The 25,192-nt window shown below is 42.8% G+C and overlaps 2 protein-coding genes across 2 annotated transcripts in view; one reads left to right on the top strand and one right to left on the bottom strand.

Moving 5' to 3' along the window:
* Window positions 1-15,433, top strand: part of LGMN (legumain) — a 28,779-nt gene extending 13,346 nt beyond the window's left edge. The window contains exons 3-14 of the mRNA XM_054829048.1: window positions 2,696-2,793; window positions 3,629-3,710; window positions 4,247-4,332; window positions 6,962-7,037; window positions 7,522-7,584; window positions 8,485-8,551; window positions 10,217-10,335; window positions 11,013-11,102; window positions 11,798-11,995; window positions 12,565-12,735; window positions 13,776-13,843; window positions 14,665-15,433. Of these exons, the coding sequence (XP_054685023.1) occupies window positions 2,696-2,793; window positions 3,629-3,710; window positions 4,247-4,332; window positions 6,962-7,037; window positions 7,522-7,584; window positions 8,485-8,551; window positions 10,217-10,335; window positions 11,013-11,102; window positions 11,798-11,995; window positions 12,565-12,735; window positions 13,776-13,843; window positions 14,665-14,704 (1,158 nt within the window). The 3' untranslated portion in view covers window positions 14,705-15,433. The remainder of the gene's footprint in view (window positions 1-2,695; window positions 2,794-3,628; window positions 3,711-4,246; window positions 4,333-6,961; window positions 7,038-7,521; window positions 7,585-8,484; window positions 8,552-10,216; window positions 10,336-11,012; window positions 11,103-11,797; window positions 11,996-12,564; window positions 12,736-13,775; window positions 13,844-14,664) is intronic.
* A 7,086-nt stretch (window positions 15,434-22,519) lies between these two features.
* The window catches only part of LOC129206774 (ras and Rab interactor 3-like), a 172,752-nt gene continuing 170,079 nt past the window's right edge, over window positions 22,520-25,192 (bottom strand). Inside the window, exon 27 of the mRNA XM_054826614.1 lies at window positions 22,520-23,815. Coding sequence (XP_054682589.1) covers window positions 23,507-23,815 — 309 coding nt within the window. The 3' untranslated portion in view covers window positions 22,520-23,506. The remainder of the gene's footprint in view (window positions 23,816-25,192) is intronic.

Below are 25,192 nucleotides of genomic sequence, written 5' to 3'. Positions count from 1 at the left end.
CTTGCTCCAGCGTGGGCTTCCCACGGGCCGCAGCCTCCTTCAGGTGCCTCCACCTGCTCCGGCGTGGGGTCCTCCACGGGCTGCAGGTGGAATCGCTACACCCCCTCATCCTTCCTCCATGGGCTGCAGGGGGACAGCCTGCTTCACCATGGCCTTCACCACGGGCTGCAGGGGGATCTCTGCTCCGGCGCCTGGAGCTCCTCCTCCCCCTCCATCTGCACTGACCTTGGTGTCTGCAGAGTTTCTTACATCTTCTCACTCCTCTCTCTGGCTGCAAAAGCTCTCCCTCTCTAAGTGTTTTTCTACTTCTTAAATATGTTATCACAGAGGCGCTGATTGGCTTGGCCTTGGCCAGCGGCGGGCCCGTCTTGGAGCCGGCTGGCATTGGCTCTATCAGACACAGGGGGAGCTTCTAGCAGCTTCTCACAGAAGCCACCCCTGTAGCCCCCCCGCTACCAAAACCCTGCCACGCAAACCCAACACAATAGAGATTTATTTTTTTTTTACATATACAGAGGGAACAGGAGGAGCATAAGACCAACATCAAAGGTGGCTAGTCGGTTCAGCTAATTCTATGCAAAAAAAACCCCAACTCTTTACTGAGAACTGTCCTACTTTAGCCAATGGAGTTTTAGCAGCAAACCATGTTTTTGCTGCTCTAGCCTTTATTGGTGATATCATTATGCTACCAGGAGGTACAATTCTCTTAGCAAAAGCTTTAAAAGGCTGGGACAGTCCCCAAACAGGCTTAAGTTAAGGTTGAGGGGAATTGATTACGTTGATCTGTTTGCCTCCACACTAGGGAATTTAACCCATTTAAATTTACCACCAATGTCTACTTTACTGTTTACTGTGACAGGACAGAGTGAGCAAAGAGTCAGTGAATCGGAAGGAATGAGAGAGGAGACAAAAAAAAGCTGATAATGTGCATTTACAAAGCTTAACTAATTTGGGGTACTTTGGTATTAATTAAAAACATCTCTGAAGTCCCTACTGGTCAGCCACGTGTCTGTGGGAGCACAGACACTTGCTGGTTGAATATATTGATATATCACTATGTCATGCCTAAGCATTTCCATGTGTCGCCAGCCTATAACAATTTCTGTCAGTATAACAGAAGTGCATTATGTCTTGAGATAGGGGAAATATGACCTACTCATCAATCAGTGTAGAGAAGCCCTGACTAGTGGGGTTTTTTCTACTTCTGCTTGGGTTGCTTCGGAAAATCAAATACATGTTTAGTCAAACCTGCACTCTGCTGTTTCATATTATATGGGATGCCTTTGTAACAGTTTAACCTCTACCTTTTGACTTGTTGAGGCAGCAGCTGGTATAATGACATATAAGGAAATGAAACTGTAAACAGTGGAGACTGGGCCAGGTGGAAGAGACCGTAGGCTGACCCGCATAGTAGGAAATGGAACTGCTTTAATAAGGACAATTTAACATTCAGGGTTAGTCACATGAAGAGATTTTGCTGTGGGAGAGTTCATTAGCATTGAATGTGCCTCACCCTTCCCAGAATCTTGCACAACTAGCCTTTCTTTTCAGCTTCAGCTACACTTAGAAGACCAAGGTTTATAAAGTGACAGGATTTTACAGTGTCCTTTCAGTTAAACTAGTCAAAATCACTAATACTCCTAAGTCATCTCAACTTACATAGGTCCACTGAAACCACTTCAGTTTGGTTTACAAACTAGCAAATTAGATTAGTTCAAGAGAAGTAAATTTTAAAGTTTGCTTCTTGTCTACATTTGGAGTGTGCATTTGTTAGATGAGATTTCTTCCATTAAATCTGCACAGCTTTCCTAGCATGTGGTAGGTTGTAGTTCTAGAGTTTAGGAATGATCGGTGATATCCCATTAGGTCATTCACAGACTGCAAGTCTAAAAGAAGAGAATTATTTGGGCTGGGGTTACTCAGAATTTAGCATTCTGATAGGGGTTTGCATTTACTGTAATATCACTTTGATGAGTATTGTTATTTCTGCGTCATGGGAAGATGGTTCTGTAAAGTAAATCTGCTTATTCATATCCTGTACAAGTCAGGAAAAGAGCCTGAATAGAAATTCTGCAATTCTGTTTTCCACTGAAATCTATTTTCTTGCCCTGAAGTTGCTTCAGTGTTACTCTACAAGAAATACATAATTAAAAAGGAAATTTTCCTTAACCAAAATTCTCACCTAGTAAAACAAAATTTAATAAAATCTTTGCAGAGATGAGATTGGTAAACCATACTTGCTTAAGCGAAGGACAGTCTTGGATGCTTAGTCATGCAGGCTTGGTAGAGAACTAATTGAAATTGGTGGAAATCCAACTCTTTTCTTCTTCTGCTTGGCACACTTTGGATTTGTCTGTCAGTGCACAAGGTTTTCATTTACATTTTTTCACAATGCAGAACATTGCTGAGAACCTTTTGTTAAATTTTGTTATCTGTTCCAGGTCTAAAGTAACCTTTGGTTTCTGTTTGAATAAGAAATCAAAGTAGGTAAATGAGAGAGAGATTTTAATCATAGTCTCTATTATTAATGCAACTACCTGTGCATTTCAGCCCTCTAGCAACCCTCAATCTCTTATATTTGAATGCAGTTTCTTTCGGACAATATCCTGGTCTTAGGCCTGCAAAGCTATTTTTCTTCTGATCTCGAAGGTAAAATGTCTGTTAAAGCTAGTAATGAAAATCTGCTTAATTTCAGGCAGATGTGTGCCACGCATACCAGATTGTACACCGAAATGGAATTCCAGATGAACAGATCATTGTCATGATGTATGATGACATTGCTGATAATGAAGAGTAAGTGATAAATGTGCACCAGTCACAAACCGTATGGTTACTATGAACATGAAGTCAACCAATGTGTTTTGACTTTGTAGAATTTTTGTAAGAAAAGCCTTTAAAACCAGCTGTGATATGCATAGAGACATTTTATCCATCAGCACAATAATTCTCCTTTGAAATGTGCTCATGAGCTTTCTAAGCCTTACTCCACAACTCAGCATCAGTTGTGGCACTGAGGACTGCAGAGCTTCGTTGTTATGGGAGTAAGTGATCTTAACTCCCAGCCGTAACAGTTTACAGCAGATAAATAGCCTAAAACTACAAACATAGGGAAGCTCTGTGTATGAGCTGCAGGGCTTTTTTGAAAGGACATTATCCAAGTAATTCCCAGAATGTACATTCAACAAAGAAGTGTACACGTCCCATTCTTGGTGGCTATCTAGAGCGTATCATTGCTTTCTATATGAAACAGTTCAGTCACACAGCCTCTAATTCTGAGACAACTGCACCAGAAATCAGTGGACTTCACATGCACAGCAGCACTGGAAGCAAAGTTGAAAGGGGGCTAAAGGCAGGACTAAAAGTAGAGAGGTGATAGTATGAGGGACCACCCACCTGCATCTTCAGGTTAATTGACATGATCTGAGGCAGGATACTTGAAGGTACTCTGAGGATGAGGACACCTGAGGCAAGAATGTGTAACTGAAGTGAAAAGGCCTTTATATTCTGAGATCACTTTACCTCAGGCAAGCTGGCCAGTCAGGACAGTTTAAGTGGTTTCCTAGTTGTTCTGTGGTCATTGTGTGGCACACGGAAAATTCTTCATATTTGTGTTCTCTTTAACTTTCAGAAATCCAACAAAAGGCATTGTCATCAATAGACCTAATGGCACAGATGTGTATGCTGGAGTGCCCAAGGACTATACTAAGGAGGTAGGTATGAAACACCATGGCCCAGGGAAGGTTCAGCATTAGCCAATATTCCAAATAAATCCTTTCAGCCTGTAGCTTACACTCCAAAATGCACGTAGTATAAAGCCTCCAGCTTATTCACCTGCATGGTTTGACATGAAGTTTGGTGTACACAAGATGAACGGAAACAATAAATGCTTTGAAGTGAAGCAGTGGTCATAAAAGTAAACCTTTACACTGTTTCTGTGCTGGCACATGAAATAAAAGAAGGGAAAGTGTTGCATTCATAAATGTTGTAACTCAATCTGAAGAACAACTGTGTAAGACTAATTGCTTCATTAAATCACAACAGTGATCCAATCACATGGTGATTTCACGATTCAGTATCTGAGTGAGTCATCAGTGGCTAACACATTTTATGATGATAGATTGAAAAGGATGGCCAGCTCAACTTGCCATCCATGTATGGATTCTGACTTTCTGAAGCCATCTTTTAAATTAAGATTATTTTGTTGGTTTTATGATCAGATTTAACTTTAATGCTCTTAAATCCTTAGGATGTTACTCCAAAGAATTTCCTTGCTGTTCTCAGAGGAGATGCAGAAGCAGTGAAGGGGGTGGGATCAGGAAAAGTATTGAAAAGGTAAGAGAAGTTTAATTTAGAAAATAATTGCATGTGTAGTTGTACATTGGCAGCGATTTCAGCAAAAGAGGGTAAATTAGAGCAGCTTGAGAACCCAGCAAGAATATCGATGGCAATTCCAGGTCATTCACATTACAAATAGAATGGTTCTGGTTTCTTAAACTATCCAGCACCAAGAAGCAACTGCTGATATTTGACTGGTATGGAGTCCAATATGGAGTAAGATATAAAAACTCTAGAGGATAGTGTCAACTGTATTAAGGTATTTGTTATTTAGACTATTGTATTTTGCAAGAATGGCTATTCAAAGAGAGTTTTATTAAGGTTTGGAGACCTCTAGAAAGGGCTTGCTAAGACTTGGCTTAATGTACATGAACAGTTGTGTTAGTCACCTGAAGTGGTGAGACTTAGCAGTGAGTGGCAGAGGGACAGAGATAGCTTAAACAGCTCATCAGCTGAAACAATTGCACGTCTAATCCCAGCCGTTGTCTTTGTGGCATACGTAAGGTTATTGAGGCTTTGAATGTAATGAAATGGAATTATGTTTTATATTTAATGCAAAAAAAATCTTTGCGATTGGAAAAAGTAGTATAAGCAATTGACCTTGTAATTGATGTATTATGCTTAAGGTATTTGTAAACTAAGTTGCAATTGTGAGTTTGGCAATATTCTAATATATGAACTATAATAGATTGTAGACTGGCTATGTAGAATGTAAGATCTAGTATTAATGGGTGTAGTTTATAAAGGCTTGTAATTTAGATGATTCAAGAATAAAAGCAATATATTTGAGGCCCTAATTAGAAGACCTCTTGGAAAGATACCTGGTGTCAGTTACTCATCTTGCTTCTACAGAGTTCGAGATAAGAAAGTATGATGCCTGTTTACTAAAGTGTGTTGTATTTCTAACTCATTACTGCTGGTGAAGAGTTACAGCATGTTGTATTTTTCCATGTACAATATTTCCTGTAAAACCTTTATTTAAGTTTGACCATTTGGAAGAACTAACCTAGCTGAAGAAAAATTGTGTAAGTGTCTGTCTTCATCTGACAGTTTAATTTTAGAGACAAAGCAATGAAACAGAAAAGATGAATCCTGCCCTGGCATTGGGAACACTAAAAAAAATGAAGGAGCAGGGCAGTAGTTGAATAAGCTATTGTTCTCAATTGTTTAAAGTTAATCCTCAAAAGCTGAGATAGAAAATGATATATCCAAGGCATGTAGGCAAAAAGTTAATAAACTGCTGCACAGTTACTAGATTGCTTTTTTCTATTAGCTGGAATGAGTCAAGAGGTGACTATAAAGCATTTTTCATTTAAAACCAAAAGTACTTCAGAGCACACCTCACCTGTGAAAGCTTGATGTTACAAGTCAAATAAGGGAGTGGTTATGCAGAGGGCCAAAGACTCTTAGCTACTCAGGAAGACAACTTGAACCCACATATAAAAGTCTTAGTTATTTACATTTCACCTTTATCGAATTTTTTGTGCTTAGGGTCAAGAGTGGGAGCCAGAAAAATAACACACAAGCTTTCTTTGTTAGACTCTGTTATGTGAATTTCCAAGTGGCCTGACTCTGCTGTTGGGTGGGACAAGAACTCAGTTATCATCTGCCCTAAAGGCTTCTAGTTTTCGTCTTCCAGATTGCTCCCTAACCAGCAGGTTATCGGTCAGGCAGAAGACTGGTCAGTGTCCCCCTGAGCTGCTGCAGTTGTACCTCTTTGCAGTCAGGAAAGAGCAAGAGCAAATATGGATTTCTGGGCCACTGATACAGAGGAAGAGAGGAGGGCTTGGGGACTCCTTCCAATCTGTTAACATTATATTATATTTAATTGTCCCTGAATACAGTTTAAAAGCAAAATCTCTTTGCAGATCTGGCTGTTGGGTCAAGACCTCAATATCACCCAGACATGATCAGTTTGGTTTAGAGTGCAAGAAAGATCTCTGGCAAACAGTGTACTACACAGATGTTAGGGAATCAAAGCCTGTGAGCATGCAGCACTCAACCAAGTGCATAGCCACTTAGTACAAACGCCGATCTAGCCTAATGGGGGAGTTTGTATACGGATCGGTTCTTCATGGAGATGTAGGCTGACGCTGATTTGGCTAAGTATGGCCATACACATCACAACAAGGTAGTGATAAACATACCTAAGGATCTTATCAAAGAAGTTTTTATGGTTTATCCCTGTGTTAGTGGTGCCTCAGTATAACTTAGTTATAAAAGCATTCCTTTTTTTACCAGACTGTTACAAATGCCCACAGTATAAGGGATTCTTCAGATAGGCATTAAAAAATAATTGTGCTCCCGCCATACTCAACATACCAGACCCTGCCTAACCAGCAATCAGTTTACAGTTTGAAACGTGAAGTGTAATTGCCGAATTCTCCATGCTTGAGGGACTAGCCTATATACATGTTTTCATTCCTCTTGCAGACGCTCATCTCCTCTCATAAGCACCCAAAGTGCTTTTGGGAGGAAAAAATTACGACCAAGAGGAGAAGGTGCTTCAGCTGTATCGTTTTCAAATACTGAGATGTCTTGGCATCGAGAAGTAGATGATGTTTGTTGTAGTGAAAATTAGGTTGGAGTTGTTAGAAAGAATTTGTTTGCAATTTTTTCATTACAGTGGTCCCAAGGATCATGTGTTTGTTTATTTCACTGACCATGGAGCTCCAGGACTTCTGGCTTTTCCTGATGACGATGTAAGCATTTCGGGGATTACTCTGTTGTAAAAAACATCCTTTTAGTGATGTACTAAAATAATAAGTAATAAATGTAAACCACAAAAATACTTGATGTGCTGCCATATTGAGGGGGGAGGCAGAAAAGGAGCAATATTCTCCTCATCACCCCAGTTTGGATTTTTTTCCAGTTTGAATCTAAAGCATTCATGTTGAAATTAAGTTATGTCATTTCATATTTCACTGCACTTTGGTGGTCCAAGCAGACTGTTTCACACAGGTATGACTTGGCTTTCTGGTGCATTACACATATCATCTGGGACCATTACTTGTCTTTCCTGGAGTGGTAAAATGCTAGAACATTGTATTTCAGAAGGGCAAAGCACTGGATATATTTAAGGGGAAACAATAAACATATTCACAACAGTTAGTATTTATTCCTAGTAAGTGAATTGTGTGTCTGTTGAACGTAAGTGGTTTTAATACAAGCCTTCTTATTTTACAGCTTCACGTGAAGGACCTAAATAAGACTATTTGGTACATGTATCGTCACAAAAAGTACCAGAAGGTAAACAAGTATATCAGAAGTTGTGAGATCAGAAGAGCAACTGGCATGAAAGAGACTTAATTTTGAGAGTTGTTTAAAGCAGGAGGTAGCTGTTGTGATACAAAGAAATTTGGATTAGGATTTTGCACTTACAAGGATTGATCCTTTCCAAATTTTCTCTTTCCATTTTTAGTTTACTGTATATTTGCAGTCCATGTTGAAATGTAGTGTACTGCCTTTTGATAATGGTGTATATTCTGACCAACTGTGGAGAAACAACATCTGTCACTACTGCACCCTCATAATATGTACCTGACTTGTTCTTCCTGTACTTTGTTCACTTCTGACTGCACTGTTAGTACAGGAAGTTTGTATATACCTCATGTTTCTCTTACAGTTACTAATATAGTTTAAGAGACTGTACCTTTTGTCAGAAAATTCTGTGCATTTATTTCATCACAAGTAGTTTTAAGCAGAAAAATTAATATTTGGAACATTTTAGTAGCTTGCTTTTTCTAAGCAACTTTCTGTGGTAATCTGTCTACTATGGCTGGCTGTATTTAGGAACACCTAAGTGGCCATTGGTTCTAGAAATACTATTTTCAATAGTGGTACGTTGCTGTCCCTAAAAAGTGGCTGTGTATTTGATTTGTGCTTTGTACATTAATCAGTAGATCCCCATGGATTCTATAGAGATTAATAGCGTCTTTTCATTATGATTATGTTTTCCCTTTCCATATAGTTTAGTTCCCAAAAATGAAAAATTGGATCTATTTGCTTTTATGTTTTATTTTGTAGCATTATGGCTAGTTTTTGTTTCAGGGATAGTAGTACAGGCCAACTAGCTACAGCAGAAAAACACTGAAGGACTTTTCTCCATTTCCTTATGGAATTTCTTAAGGTCTCTGATTTATTTTATAGATGGTGTTTTACATTGAAGCATGCGAGTCTGGATCTATGATGAATCATTTGGCTGATAATATCAATGGTGAGCAATCAGTTAACTTACTGGACTTACATGTCAGAACTTGTCACAGACCTAAACAGATAGTGTGTCAAGGGAGGGTTTAAGGCACTTTTATTTACAGTTTTAGTAGGGGAGCACGAGAATTAGAGAAAGTAATATTTTACATTTATGGGAAGTTCCTTTTAAAGACTTAATGAAGTCTTATAAAGACTAACAGGGCTTTCAGTTTCTTGCAAATGAGAAGTTGAAAAAGTATTTCTTTTCAGGAACTATGTGGTTGCCCTTAACTGGTAGCAGTTAAGTTATACTGCCATTTCTCACCCTCAGCCCTGCTAACAGCAGATGTGACGTTCCTGCTGCCAGTTTACCAAGTAGCAAAGGCACTTGTGAGACACCATTGCTAAGCGATTTTGCTACGCTCATTTACACAATAACCCAGGAAGTGGGAGTTTGGATTTTTCAGGGTTTCTAAGCTCTCTACTGCAGAGCTGGGAGCTCAGCCTTGATTAGGATGAGGAATCACAGTCTTTTCAAACTCCTGTCCCGTGACAGGGAGCCTGAGTCCTCTGGCTTTCTTGTAGTTTTGAAGCTGTGATTCCAGGGAAGACCAGCCATGTGCCTATCCATGGCTTCCTGGGTCTTTGGCTCTGGAGTACGCTGCCTGGCAGCCACCTAGGCTTCTTACAGCCCTATCAAAGATTTATACAGTTCACACAGAATGTTTCATATTGAAGAATGCTTGGTAAATCAGCATTTTTCAAAGTTTGTTCTATTAGAAATGTCTGGTCTGGGGACTCTCTGGGTTTACCACCAGCTCTGCCAAAGACTTAGAAAGGCAGAAAATTGACAATTTATGTATTAAATTACGAAGCTGTCCTTGGCAGCCTTCAGTGGTGAACTACAAAGCTTAACTGGTTACTTAGTAAGCATTTCACAGGGTGCTAAGAGCAGCACTTTACTACACAGACAACATTTAAGACTTTTTGGGCTTTTGAGCTTCAGATACATTCTGAGTAGAAACAACACTATAGCTACATAAAAGCATGCCTAACACTTTTTCATTGTGAAACTTGGACTTTCCTTCAGTTACGCAAGTATGCTATGAGTTGACTTTGGCAAAAAGTCAGAATAGCTTTTGTCTTAATACATGTGAAGACATGTTTACAGTATTTCTACTGTGTTAGAGATGGCTTACTGGGAACACTGTGCTGGGGCAGATGTTGTAGAGGTTTGGTTTCCTTTTCTCTTTGTGTAGAGTGTTATCCCAGAAAGGATATTACTTAGAAGGTAATTTTCTGGAAGAAAAGATGATTAATGGTATTTACTCCAAATTTGAAATAAAATGTCCTCAGTATTGTAATGAAATGAAGAAGAAATGAAAAGAAAATGAACATACAGATGGTTGTCAGTGCACAGTGTTGTCAGGCAGTTCTCTGAATAGGAGATTTTCCCCTGTAAGAGTATATTCTTCTTTAAACACCCCAGACCACACATTTGCAGCAAGGAAGGAGGTTTTGTAACATCACTGAGGCTGGCTGAACAGAGTGATTAACAGGCTTCTTTCCTTCCTGCTATTTAAAAGTAAATGATTGAAACCCAAAGTACTTAGGCAAATATATCACATGCAATGAAGTACTAAATCATGTAGGAGGGTTAAAAAAAAAATTACTTTCCATTTATCTACAGTTTATGCAACAACTGCTGCCAATCCCAGAGAGTCATCTTACGCATGTTACTATGATGATGAAAGGCAGACTTATCTTGGGGACTGGTACAGTGTGAATTGGATGGAAGATTCAGATATGGTAAGTTACTTAGATGAGGTTTTGGAATGAAAAACACTAGGCTTTTTAAAAATAGCTCTTTTACAGAATTTATGAAAGTCTTTGTTTTTATATGAGATTGAAATCAACAAATTAGGTTGGTAAAAGTATTTATGTGCTATTCAGAACCATATATAATCTTTATTTGTTTGGGCAACTAAATTTATTTATGAAACTAACTTCCAGAAATGTACTCTTCTTTTACTATTTATAAGATTAGACACTGTCTAGCTTCTAGTTTCAAATTCACATAATCTTGATTTTCTAATCTGAGACCACATCTCCAAATTTGTTAAACAAATCGGGCAGTTCAGTAAGTTGTACCTCTGCTTCAGGGATCCTTAAATACTGAGCTGTGGCTAACTCATTTGTTAGCATAATGGAAAACAGTATTGATGAAACAAATCTGGGATTTACATGCTAGCCCGCTTCCTTCTTGCCCCTTTGCTGGGAGATTAGGAGATCACTAAAAACAATTTGGGAATATGCTGTCAAATCTTCATTTCAGTTTTTACTTTTGTATCTTTCAAAGGTTATATAGCTCTTGTTCTATACTTCCTTCTACATACTGGCAGCTAAGACCCTTTTCAGGTTTCCTTGCTTTTTTTAGAATAGCTGAATTTAAGTATCTGTGACCACATGAAAATTTCTTCATGCAGGAGGATCTAAGAAAAGAAACACTCCACAAGCAGTTTCAGCTTGTGAAGAAACGCACCAACACCAGCCATGTGATGCAGTATGGAAACAGAGTAAGTATTTGAGTGGGCTTCCTGGCCAGATATATCTTAAAATACCTTATACTTTTATGCCCTATACTTTCATCCCTTTACAAAAAAAAAAAAATCACTGTAAACTGGCAAGGTTGATTTAGAAAATGAAACTGTTCATCTCAGAAGACCACTTAGCATTTAAGAGACAATGGTCCTGATGCTAAAGGAAATACAGCCTTGTATTATGCTTTAATCCAGAGTCAGGATACGAGTTGTCCTCCGAGCCCTGCCAGTGATTTGACACGTGAATCATGTATAAGAATGGTATTTACCACCTCTAGACATATTATGAATATTAATGAAGTGTTAAATACATTGATCCCTTGAATGGGAAGAGCTGAGAGGTGATATATTATTTATAATAGTCCCTTTATTCACTGTGTTAATAGAAGCCCAAATTAAATATTTGTTTAAAAAGAAGTCAACTTACTTAACCTGACAGTGTTTTTCCCCCACAGTGAGTTTTGGAAATAAAAGTTCCCTGATTTTTTGCAGCCTTGACCTTGTATTAAAAAAAACCCACATGCACACACACACTTACAACCCTATGATCTCCTTTATTTTCTCTAATAAAGCAAGTTTAGAGAGTTACGTTTGCATAGCAAAATGACTACCTACTGGAGGTGATTGACAGTTTCCATTTGTCAATGTCATTTGTGCTTTCTAACCTTCAGAGCATCTCCTCCATGAAAGTGATGCAGTTTCAGGGCATGGGGAAGAAAGCTGTCCCCATTTCTCTGCCACCTGTAGAACATTACGACCTGACTCCTAGTCCTGATGTGCCTCTTGCAATCATGAAACGAAAGCTGATGGCTACCAATGACATTTATGAGGCTAAGAAGATTGCTGCAGAGATGAAAATACACCTGGAGGTAAGAAAAAAAATAAAGTTGAACGGTACATCAGGTCAGACTGAGAGATTGCTGCCAGTTTTTGAAAATTCAGACTGCTAACCTCTAGCTGGTGGTTTATTCTTCCTTTAAAATTCAGGGACCTGTTCCACAAGGCACATTCAGTAGTGATTACCTAGGTGAATGTAAGCAAATGCAAAAGTCAATCTCACAGCTTTTGTTGCTAGGAAATTCCTTATCTGCATTCATCAGGATTCTTGCTGGGAGGAGTTACTCTTGTCTCAATAGAATTGAAGTCTCCCAAATCAAATAGCTTCTGCAGAATGGCAGCCGGTATTGGTGTTGTCTTTCTTTTGGCAGAACACTAGAAGGACAGTGAGTGATTTTGGGTGCCAGGAGTCTGACTTTCTGTCTCCCAAATTTTCATTTGTGTGTTCAGAGGCAGGTCCAAAAGACTGTGCTAGAAATAAATGGCAAAACTGGGTTCCTTAAAGAGCCCAGGAGTTGAGGTTTAAAGAAAGAGAAATTTCATTTAATGTCTCAAAAAAAGAAAAAAAGAGGCATGTTTTAAATTCTTGTTTTAAACGCAGGTGAAAGAATTTATCCAAGAATCCATGCGAAAGATCATCACCTTAGTAACAGGGTCAAAAGAGCAGACCAACCAAATTCTGTCAGACAGATTGACCATCAGCAATTATGACTGCTACCAGTCAGCGGTGAACCACTTCAAAGCTCGTTGCTTCAACTGGCATTTACCCTTGGTAAGTCAAGCATTAGATATAACCTGATACACCTACTGGTAAATCATAAGCAGGTCTGCAAAATCGTCTTTTATTAAAAAGCTAGCTTGGGGGCAGTCTTGCAGCTTAGTTTTGGATAAAGGGTGAGTAATGTTTTTGGAAGCACGTAACCACTGCCACTACACCTGTAGATAAGCAAGAAGATTTCTAAAAACCAAAAGTATTCCCTAATTTTTACTAGTTAGTTCTGTCCCTTTATCAACTTCCTCCCCCCAAAAATCCCAGTATTAAAGAAGTTATGTTGTATTTCTACCTGAAGCATCTCTACTGGCAAAACAGAAACACAGCACCACCACTGTGAATTCATAATCCTAATATATTCAGATTTCTATATTATGATTGCACCTTGCATAGTTCCTGGCAATAGCCAAGCTGCTACTTCCATAGTCTTGTTGAATTCCTGAGAGCCACTATTTAATTTGGGGGTTTTAGCACTGTCTACTCTTCGTGGGACCCCAGTTGAGGACCAAATCCTGTTGTGCTAAGCACTGTTCAGACAAGAATAAGAGGTCAGTTACTATTCCAGAAAACCCAGTCCTGATAACCTAAGCAGGTAGTGGCATGTGATAGGATGAGTCAACAGCAACTTAATTGATTTTAGCAGAAAGCAATGCGATTATGTGGCAGTTGGCCAAGATTTAAGTACTATATACAAAGCAAAAGCAGATGCACTCCTTCAGCTGGAGCTTCTAATCAACCAGGCTATTGGGAGGCCACATTGCTCTGTTAAACTTTTAGTTCCTCTTTAGTGGTTTTTTGTTTGTTTTTTTGTGGTGTTTTTGAATGAAATTGGTTAGATGGGTGAGCCTTGCCCCTAAGGGGGCAATATGCTGAATGTACTTAACAAAGTTTAAAGAGCAAAATACACAGAATAAAATTTAGCCTAGATTGTCAAGACCTTGAATGTTAATAGTGTCTCTAAATTACTTCCACAATTTAGTTTGGATAAACAATACCTGCTCTTCAGCATTGAAGTTATTAACAATGTTTGTTTATTTCAGTATGAGTATGCACTGAGACAGCTGTATGCCTTGGTCAACATTTGTGAAGGAGGATACCCCATTGACAGGTAATGATGTTCCCAGATACACTGTGCAGTTTCGTCTGTGGCAAAAAAAGCAGAAGCTAATAGGCAGATGAAGCCTAACACTACAGAGCTGCTCACTTGTTCTGCTCTGTTGACCATTTTGTCAGTAAAGTTCTGACTCTAAAGTTACAAATGCTTATTTTGGAAAACATATCATTATTAGTCCCCTCCCATTCATAATGATCCAGTTCCCCAGTAACCCTTTAATTTCCTTGTTGAAGACCCTCAGGGGAAATGATAGGCAGTTGGAGGATCCCACTGCACCACGTAACATAAAATAGCATGACTGATGCAAGGGTGTTGCCCTGTAACTCCTGTATGATCTTACGCTGAAGCAAGGTTGGGAACTGCTGCATTTTCTCTGCTGCCCCCTCAGCTGCTGGCTCAGAACACCACAGCACTGCTGGGTTCTGGTGAGGAAAGGGAATACGGTGCTAGGGCCTTCATCTGCAAGCGAGTGGTAGGAAAGCAGGGAGATAATGGTCCAGGCTGACCCTTATAGTGGTGCGGTAGGGGCAAGGGAAACATGGTGTTGAAATTTTGTGTTGGGAAGTTGTAGTTTGTGGTAGAGGATGAGATCCTAGCTTGTGAGTCATGCGAGAGGAAGAAAAGGGAAGGAGCAAAGCAGAGGGGTAGGGGGTGGGAGGGTGGACTGTTAGTTTAGGCATAGAGTGCACATGCAGCCCAGAAGATGAAGAACTGCTGCCCTTACTCCTGGTGGCTTCCTACCACAGTCATTTTGGGAAACAGTTTGAGAGCACAGTGCCTGAAAAGTTTCTCATCGTTGCTGTTCTCTGTTGCAGAATATGCCAGGCCATGGATCAAGTGTGCCTCGGGTATTGATGGAAACGACAGCCCCTAATATAACCCTTACTATAAGTGATAACTTTTCATAACTGTAATAATCCAGACTTTACATGCATGCAACATGAAGACAGTCAACCACTGTACTGGGACTGTGCTGGGAGCTGAGGCACCTGACCATGAGCACTTGCCAGCACTCTCCTCTGCATCCTCACCTGCTGACAGCCTGCTGCTTCGGCAGAGGCATTTTGGCAGACCACCTGGAGCTTTCAAGATGGGTGATTTGTTTCAAAGTGCAATGCTCTTAAGAATCTCTGGATGAACACTACAAGCCATCTATCAGTGATTGCTAAATCTATGCTAAATTTAAATACTGAGTCATTAACTCTGGAAAATTTTTTTAATACTATTGCTAACTATTAGCTTTTTTTAAAAAAGTTAATGAATTCCATTACAGTGACTAATTTGCAGGTTGGTTAAAGAGTGAAGAAACCAAAGCTTGTTCTTTAAGCTTTAGCTCCTTAACAGTTTAAAGAAATGGGTTGCATTCAAGAACTATTGGATGTGAACAGCACAGTTAAACTGTGAACAGTAAAAGTCTTTGTGGGTAGGAAGTACTGTTTCCCAAAGAAAACCCCAAATATCCAATGCTGTAAATTTAGCACCAGTATGCTATAATAAAATGTATATACACACAAATCTGTGGGAAGTCACAGAGTACAGGAATTGCCTGTGAATAAAAATAAAGTTGACAGTTTCCTCAACCTACAGGGCAATACAGTGTTAGACATCTTGCGTCTTGAAAACGAATGAGAGATAATTCATTTTATGATATTGCATTAAAAGGTTATCTATCCACTGTAAGCCTTTTATAAGACAGGTCAAAACCAACCCAACAAAAACCAACCCAACAAAAACCAAAATCAACCCCAAAATCTCAGCCAAAAAGCAACAACCACAAAAAATATCCAAAGCCTAAAATCACATTTGAAGGCACCACTCCTTAGAGGTGACTCAGTAAATGACAAGCAGGGGGAAAATTAGAGGTTATGAGGTGAGTCAAAATAGTTTCAGGTTGTCCATACCTTCTTACACGTGGAGACAGGATACAGAAGTATTTCAGGGTTCTTTCCAAAGAGCATTAAAATAGGCAAAATTACCTCATCTCCATGGGAAAAGAACAAACCTTTGTAAAACTAAACCAGCATCTCCAGGATGGAGAGAACTCTGGGTAGCTCCACTCAGAGGAGAGGGGTTGCAGGGGGTGTAACAAACTAGTTTTTATAAAGAAGAGCCAGATAAAGCCAGGAGCATTGGCACTTTCAGCTGTCTGCTGAGAGAGTGAGAGAAATCCCAGAGAGCAGCTAGTGCCAAGATGGATGGGATAAAGGTAAAAGTATGCAGAACTAGGCTTTACTGAATTAAGAAACGAAAGTTTGAACCTTGGGAGTTGTTGAAAGTTCAATATGTGCTGCTTTTGAGTTGCTTCTTGTTTCTTTTCAGCTGTAAAGCTGGTTTGGGGGGGGGGGGGGCTTAGCAGATGTCTAAAAATAAGAGAGTATGAAATTCTTGAGTGCCTGAATGTTGCAGGTGTTCTCCGATGGCAGGAGGAAGGGTTAGCCACACAGGACAGCTTTTAAGCATCTGGCTGTTATCATGAAAGAGTGCACCAAAAGCCACCAATCACTTTGAAATAACAGGAAAAATGACTCCTTCAAAGCCCTGTTTGAATATATATATTAAATTTGCTAAGTTTTACACATCTCTGTTTTTAGACTTGTTCTCTGCCCTAGAAATCCAGCCTGCTTCTCAAGCACTTAGCATCATCAGTTCATAGTTTTAACAATTTTCTTCACCTCATTTTCTTCTGGAGTATTCAGAAGAGGCTTTTGGATTTTCATATCTGGAATGCAGAGGCGGGGGGGGGGGAAGCCCTCCAGGTTCTTCACAGATAGCATCACTTCACAGCCAAGAGTCTCCAGTCATACTAAGTAGGCCTCAAAAAGTGATTATCGGATGAAAATCAGCTGCCAGGACATGTTTTTATTTTCACACATTACTGACACCCGGGTGGCACTTGTACCTCACTAACATGAAGTGCCATGTCCCTCTTGCAGACCCTTGTAGCTCTGAGGATGCAAAGCTGAAACGTGGAAGAGTGGGATTTTTTTCTGTCCATTTTCCTCCTGCAAGAGCGATTTCCAGATCTTCACCATCCGAAATGCTACCCACGGGAATGTTACCCCTTCCCTTAGGGAGGTGCCGAAATGAAAGAGGCAGCCTGCTGAAGATACCACTTGCGCCCACAGTATCGCCTGAGATGCAGCAGGTTCTTGTCTGTGCCCTGCAGAAAGCATTAATGTGCTATTGAATTTCCAGTTTGTATCCAGAGACCCATTTCATTTGCACTTAGGGAACAGCCCTGCAGAAGAAAATCCAACCACCTTCACCTGCACTGATCAATACATTTATTTTAAGGCCTCCAAATAGCACCACACAGGCATGAGGCCTGCATGGCAGGCTGTTTATTTTGGGATGGTAATAGAACCTGATGAGAAAATCATTTTAGGATTGTGCAAGGTCAGTCTTATGCCAGAGTATCTTGCAGTGTGTTGGGCAAGTGCAGTCATCCTCGCTCTTGCTGCAGGCACACAGCTGCTCAGGCTGCCATTCCTAGAATGCTGGGGTGCAGGAATGACTTCTGCAAAACATGGAAACTGTCAGGCTCCCGGCAAATTGTCAGCACCAGGCAGAACAGGGCAAAGTTGAGGCTGTGTTATTTACAAAATCCTTTCCTGAGCTGAACAGTTGTGTATATTGGTAACCCCTGGAAAAAGTGTCATCCGCCCTGGCCAGGTCTTCCTGTCTTCTTCCTAATTGCTAGGAACAGAGTTCAAGGCCTTTTTCCCAGCTGTTCTGTGCCTAATGCGCCATGTGTTTCTACCCAGCATCCTGCTGCACACAGCAGTTCACCACTTTTCCTTTGAGAGAACCTGGAGGGCAGAAGGCATGATCAGCCACAGTATACTGTATGCTGACTATTTCTATGTAATGCAAGTTTACATGGACATAGTTTTGTTCAGAACACATACAGCCACCCTCCTTTCTCTATTAGCAGTACAGCAGAAGGCAGTTCACCAGGAGTTGAAGATAATGCACTTTTTTAGAGATTTCAGTAAGTGGTATTATTTTAGCTCTGTCCAAGTTGCATCCTCTCTCACCAGGATAGCTTAAGGTAAGCACCGAGCAGCTGTGCCCATCTCGGGGCAGGAGGCGCAGGAGGCTGAAGGCCTCTTGTTCCTGTGCTCAGCCCCTGCCCTGTGAGAACAGCGATGGAGGAACAGCAGAGGGAAAGGAACCTTAAGCTGCAGTCCTGACTAAGCAGCATTTCATGGCAAGAGCTCAGGCAATTCTGAATCAGAGGCCGCTTCCTTCCCAGGGACACAATAGCCCGACAGAGGCAGGAGACAACAGCAATATTACAAGTCTGTAATCCCGTGCGCTGCAGGCAAGATCAGCCAATGTCCTGCAGCAGCAACACCTGTCCGAGGATGGACTCTGGTGGGACAGGCCTTCTTTGCACCAGCTGAATAAGAGGAAACCATTTCTGACAGTGCAAGAGGTTGAAATGCTGGACCAGGGCTCCAGCGAGGCTGTGCGGTGTCCAGCCCCAGAGACCTGCAGCGCTGAATGGACAAAGCCCTGAGCATCCTCAGGCGCAGCCCTGCTTTGAGCAGGGCTTGGGCTGGTGACCTCCACAGGTCTCTGCCAGCCTGAATCACTCCACAAGCCTGTGGAAAAAAGCCAGTCTTGTGCCGGGTTTCAAAGTACAGTTGGTGAGTGATGCATGATGAGGCCCAAAAGCTCTTGAATTCAACACGAAAACTGCCTTTGATTTCAGTGGCTTTTATTTTAGGTTATATGTGACCTGCCAGTGTAGTTATTTCAGTGAATTATTGACAGATTCTATCACTGGGTGCAAAGTCGCGTTAAACCAGCTCTGTGCATGAAGTGGCCACTCAGGCTTTTTGTTTTTTTCTTTGCAGAAGTTGCCAGGTTCAGCAGGTCTCCCTGTTCCTCTCTCACACTGGGATCCTTTCCTTCTGAGTAAATGAGTGATGGTTGCACAATGTTTCTCTGCAAACGAGTGTTTGAGGAGGCCTTGGCTAGATTACACAATCCTACTTGGTCAAAGTCTCCTGAAACACTCTTGCCTGCTGATGGCTCACGTGAGAGCCAGAGCATGAGACAACGCACAGCTATCTTGCCTAACAAAGGGCTGCCACAGATCACCAGACTGGACTGCTTCTGCCTGGTTTGCACCCCATGGCAAAGCAAATGCATAAAATCCCACGGAGCATTTAAAAACACCCATTTCATTCCAACATTTGACTTTTTTTTTTTTCTCCTCACCATCCGAAATGTCAGAGACCAGCCCAAAGCAGCGCAGGACCCTGGACACCAGGCTTCAGACAGAGGGACATGCTGAACCTCTCCAGCAGTCTCCACACTGGTGACTCAGAGCTTTGCCAGGGTCGCCAAAACAGTGGCACGTTTGTTCCAGACAGGCTGTTTCTGCATGACCCCGCCACAGGCAGAGCCTGAGTGCCACCACAGAGCTGTGAGCCCAGAGAGGTGGCAGCCACCTCTGTCCTGGGTCCTCCAGGATCCTGTCATTTGGGTCATCTCCCAGCTTGTGTCCCCTGACAAGAGACAGCTGTGGTCAAGCCCTGAAGGAGCTGGGTCACCCAGTACCCCAGAGATGTGCGTTTAGCAAAGTTGTTGCTGGTGGTTTATACAATGTGACCACAGAGGCCGAGTGCCCCAGGGCCCCTGAGCAAGCCCTGCTCTGCACCAAGCCCCCGCACAGGGATTTCCTTCCAGGTAGCTCACCACTAGACACAGTAACTCACATTACTGTCAATAATCTCCCTGAGTTTGGGAGAGCCATGGCAACCTTTGCAAATCAAATCAGAGCTTTACAATCACAGAATATCCTGAGCTGGAAGGGACCCAGAGGATCATTGAGTCCAACTCCTGGCTCCACACAGGACCAGCTGAATCAGAGCATATGACTGAGAGGGTTATCCAGACACTTCTTGAACTCAGTCAAGCTCAGTGCTGTGACCACTTCCCTGAGGAGCCTGTTCCAGTGCCTGACCACGCTCTGAGTGAAGAACCTTTTCCTGATATCCAACCTAAACCTCCCCTGTAGCAGCTTCATGCTGTTCCCTCAGGTTCTATCACTGGTCACCAGAGGGAGGAGATCAGTGCCTGCCCCTTTGCTCCCCCTCGTGAGGAGCTTTGCAGTTGTTATGCCAGAGGAAAATGCTGCATGCACAATTTGAGACCCTTAGTCAAAGTCCATGGAAATTCAGCTGGCACGCCACACATTTTGAAAACTGGGACTAGGCGTTGGTAAAATCCAGCCTCAGCCTATTTGGATTGCAGTGATTTACCACTGTCACGGGTTCCATGTGCTCCACTGACCAGCTGTACATCCGTGGTTCCCCTTGCCCCGAGGTCCAGCTGCTGACTCAGACATCCCAGGATGCTGCGAGGCACCGGAGTGCTTCACTTCATCAATCTGTTGCTTGTTCCTGGCCAGTGCAAAGTCCAGTTGCTTTTCAGAAATAGCCAGCAGAAGATCCATCCTAACTTACTCCCTTGCATGTTTCTACTTTGGCCTCAGCCTCATCAGATTACTTTAGGCTCATTAACTATGAACGTTAGAGTATAAAGATAACCTGATCAGGCCAAGGACTCTGGCAGACATAGACATCTTTGCTCCCCAGGCTTAAAAATAACTTGCAGCAGCCACGGCAGAACTAAGCTGCTGGTCAGACCCCCCCACACACACATCTGTGGGTCTGGTGCTGGGGACCTCCAGCCCTGCTGTACATGGACCCCGTGTGGCGTGACACCTGTGCACAGGTGGTGGGATGCAAGGTGGGTCTGTGGCTTGGAGTCCTACCAAGGGGGGGGGGGGGGGAGGGAGTGAGGAGGGCAGTGGGAGGTGGGCCAGAGAGCTAGTCTGGGGTCTGGTTTGGGTGGGGAAGGGAGGTGAGAAGCAGGTGAGGGGTGTCTCCTTTGGGAGAGTGGGTACAAAATGGAGGATTTGGAGAGTGTGTGTGTAGGGAGTAGGTTTGAGAAAAAAGGAAGGTTTGTAAGTGATGCTGCCCAGAGGTTGGATCCTCCTGCTGCCACTGCCCCCAGGGTGAAAGCCAACATCATCCTTGGTATGGCCAACATGGAGCAGGTCAGCCCTCAGGACATGTGGACATCAGTGTTGATACCTACAATGGAAACAGGACAACCAGCCTCTCTGCACTGTGTGTCAGGGATTTACTGGCAGTGCTTCCACCAGAGGGGGAAACTGCCATGAGGCCACCCAACACGCAGGGATGGTGGTGCGCCGAGGAGCCAGGCAGGGTGTGGACGTGCTGCCTCACAGCAGAATGCCCAGGGGATGCAGCCCCCAGTGAGGGCCTGCCACCAAGCCATTGCACACCACATCCATGGCAGCACGGAGGAAGGGTGAGAGCCGACGTACTTGCCGCAGCCTGCAGGATGGACATGGGAAAGGTGCTGTTGGGGCAGCGAGGCCAGCACAATGGGGGTTCCCTGGGGGCCCAGCCCACTGCTACAGCCAGGACTGGGACAGTGGGGAGCACCAGGGGCAGCCCCGGTCCTGGGCATCAGGTACCTCCCTGGGGATGGGGACAGGCTGAGGCCAGGCAGGAGGGGTGGGGAGGCTGTGGGGAGCTGGAGACCAGCCCTGCTGCAGCATCACTGGGGCAGGGGCTGACAGCCCTGGGGGGCTGAAATGGGGTCCTGGGCCAGGTGGGGTGGCCCTGGGGAGGCACTGGAGGCAGCAACACCTGTGAGTGCCCTCAGGGCCCTGAGAGCAGCATCTCCTCTGTCAGATCGGTACTGGAAACCTGTAGCTCAGGTTTGGTCCCGGCATCCCCGGTGCCACCCTGAGAGCAGCACAGGCTCCCAGCAGGAGCACGCTGCCCTGCAAGAGGTTAATGGCAGTGCGAGGGAGGAGTTCAGCTCTGGCATCCTGTGGGCGTGCTGCCCAGAGGCAAGGCAGAGGTGCTGACAGATGCACATGAGCAGAAATAACCATGAATTTGGAGTTAGCTCAGTGCTGGTGTCACACACTGCAAGCACATGATGTCCTGGAAACCAAGATTGCTGTTATTCACTGTTCCTCATTCTTGGTTGTTGCCCGTTCCCAACACCACGCACGCAGACCAAGCTGACAGATGCACAGCACTGGTTTGCGATCTGTGTGCAGATTTGGCCAGTGTACACTACAGCTGGGGCACGTAGATGCAGATATTTCAAGCTTCAGAGACTGACAGTGACCAGCTACATGTGGTACCATTTTACCTTTGGAGGTGCAGGAGGAAGGCAGGGACCTTGGGCAACTTGGCCCAACATGTCCCAATTCTTTTATGAATGTTAGTGGGAGGAAACAACAGCAACTTTGAGCAAAACCCACAGTAAACCACCTTTTCTTTCTAATCAGAGCTTTACTAGGCCTGATCCCAAATTTGTGTTGCTGCAGCGCAGGTTGCTTGCTTCCTGCATGCAGACAATCTGGTCTCTTGTGTTCCTAGTGGGAATCTCGCCCGAATGAAGGCACCCAGAAGACATAGATTGGTCTTGCAATAAAGGCTCCCTCTTCCATTATCCAGTCCTGAAAAACTGTTTGCAAATTTCATGAAATGCATTTTTGCATTGGTTCAATTTATTCTGTGGGAATTTAGGTTTGCAGGAAAATTTAAGTCTACAATGACTGAATTACTGAAAGCACAGGTAGAAAGGACAATTAGTGAGTTCTGTCTTCAGCAGCCTGAATTTATTAAAGTAATAACCTGGTGGGACTTGTAGATATGAAAATAGTAGAGAAAATGACATCTGGGTAAAAAGGGACAGGTACTTAATTCTAGCTCTTTTTGACTTTCAAATTTTAATCTAGTTTGCTACACTGGGCAAATTATTAAGTTCTTTACAAACACTTATTTTAAAATAATTGCACCATATGACACATGGAAATAAATATACAATTAACCAGACACTATCATACAACCAATGTGATTAAAACTGCTGTACATGTAAAACTGATGGTGAAGACTTTCAATCTTTAAGAAAAATACATTGATGAAAATGCCTATGCTACCTGATTTCAGTGACAAATAGGTGGCAGAAAATGTATTCTTAGTGAACATACAGGATTATCTTGCATGGTCTGTAGTTACGTGGATTTCAAAGGCAATGACATGTTGTAGACAGCAAGACAGAGATGGAGTTCTGCTACAGGTGGCAACCCTATTCCACTGAACACATCAGACAAGACTCATTTTATTCAAACAAGGTGAACAGATACTGTAAGGTGTAAACGCAGTCTTACCTCCAAACAGATTGAGGTGTGTGTAGACCTTTCACAGGCCTTGTGCACAGAGGTGATTCACACCTGCCATAATTTATTATGGAGTAAATGTCCACTTTTCTGCAAGATCTCTGGATTTTCTCCACTGTTCATTTACATTCTCGGACATCGGCTGGTTGCCAGTGGGAGGTTCTAATGTTTGATACTTCAAGTTTTCCAGAGGATGAATATTCTCCTGAATGCTTCTTTTATTTCTGCAAATGAACTCTGCTGAGAAATGCCCTGTATTCAGACAGCATCTACAATTAGCACATCTGCCCTGTGTCAAAGACCACGCTCCAGAGACCTTCTGAGGCCTGCAGATACCAGAGTAGCTCATGGGATAAACTATCCAGCCCTTCCAGGATGACAGCAAACACAATAAAAGAGCATCACGGCCCTTAGGGAAAGTCTGACCCTTTGACAATTGGAACTGGTGGGGATTTATGGTCTATTGGTTTATAAATAAAATGGAAATCTTTCTTGGTTTCACTCTTCAGCAGGGAGGCTTTGATATGGTGAGGAAGAGCATCTTTGTCTAGCTGCAGCCACTGGTCATCAACATGAACAAAAAGTCCATAGTCCTTGGGATGGGAGACTTCAAATTTTTCAGCACACTGCTGGCTCAGCTGCTCAGTCGTGGTGTCGTTACGGGAAGCAAGTGTCCTTGACTGAGCACCGATTTCCAGAAAGGAGATAGAGATGAAATCCTGGAGAGAAACATGAAAATGGATCTTGCAGTTAACACACTGACTTAGGACTGAAGGAGGTATATAGAATTCAGCCCCAAAGCTCTAGCTGCCTAGAGCTCCTAAACGTTCCCAAATGTCCTTCAATCATTCTTCAATGCCTTAATTATTCTCTCCTTTCTCACCCTGACAAATAAGCTCTGAATCAGCAAATTCTTAAACTAACAAACTCTTAAACAAATAATTAGCCCTGTAAAGACACATAAGTGAAAGCTTTTTCCTGATTTTGGTGAATATCCCTAGTGAGCAGTCTGCAACAGTTCCTTCTCCCACCTTTCTGCAGCTCCTGAAGAAACAGGATGCAAAAAAGTAACAGACCAGAATAACAAGCCAAAACCCTCAAAGATCTGGCCTGAAAACCCCCTGTCTCATAGAAACAAGAAAGGGCTGGCAGTGCGGTGACCCTTGTAACTCCACCGTCACCCAAACAGCACCTTGAGAGCGTGTCCTCCAAACTTCCTTCCATCAGTAAGGAAACAGAAGAAGAAGTTATGCTGAGGAGGCTGATTTACTTGTATCCTGTTTCAGGCAGTAACGACTGTTGAGATGGCTGTCCTTTTGCCAAATTCATGAGGAACAGAATCTAGAGAGCTTTTGGCCACAGTGGAACCTACGTGTTTAATTTGTATCTGTGAAGTTCAAAAAAAATCCCCACCATTTTGGTCAGAAAATACTCAGGTTCCCCAGCAGAAGTGAGATTTACCAAATATGTGGACTATGGATTTCCAAACTGCATTTATGGAGTATCACTGCAGATGATTAAGGCTGCCAGAGGGCTGTGCAGGGGCATGCTGAACACATCAGCAAACTGTTTACCTCTGCCAGGATGGGCTCACATGTCTCTGATGTTATCCCTCACTAAGGAATGGAAAACAGCCCTTACACTGCTGGAGGTGGTGGGAATCTTCTGGGGAAACGTGGCATTTGCTCACTCAGCTATTATGCTCCATGCTGGGTTCTTGCTACGAGCTACTGCCAGAGCAGTGCTAGGAGCTGGATGGATATTTGGTGTATCCCATCCACCATTCACAAGTTCTGAGATCATCAGGGCCTGTTTGACTGCAACAGGGGAAACATATTCAACTCCAAGTCCAGGAGACTTTCCCCTGGCTTTGCCCTTGGCATTCACAGTTTTCAGTTTTGCACAGTGAAGGCTTTACAGAACCTGAGATATGGCCTTTGCTGCCTCCCTGTGGGTGACAGTTTGATCACAGCACATGGGGCTGTCAGGGCATCCTGACTGCCCGGTCCTGCACCCAGCCTCACCATGGCTAGAGGCCCAGAGCACCCATCCCTCCTGGAACTCTCTCCCACTGGTGCATGGGGAGGTCTTTGCCA

This window comes from Grus americana, chromosome 5 (assembly GCF_028858705.1).
Source record: "Grus americana isolate bGruAme1 chromosome 5, bGruAme1.mat, whole genome shotgun sequence".
Classification (NCBI taxonomy): Eukaryota; Metazoa; Chordata; class Aves; order Gruiformes; family Gruidae; genus Grus; species Grus americana.
The sequence above is the reverse complement of the archived record's forward strand: the minus strand, read 5'-3'. Positions and strand labels throughout refer to the sequence as shown.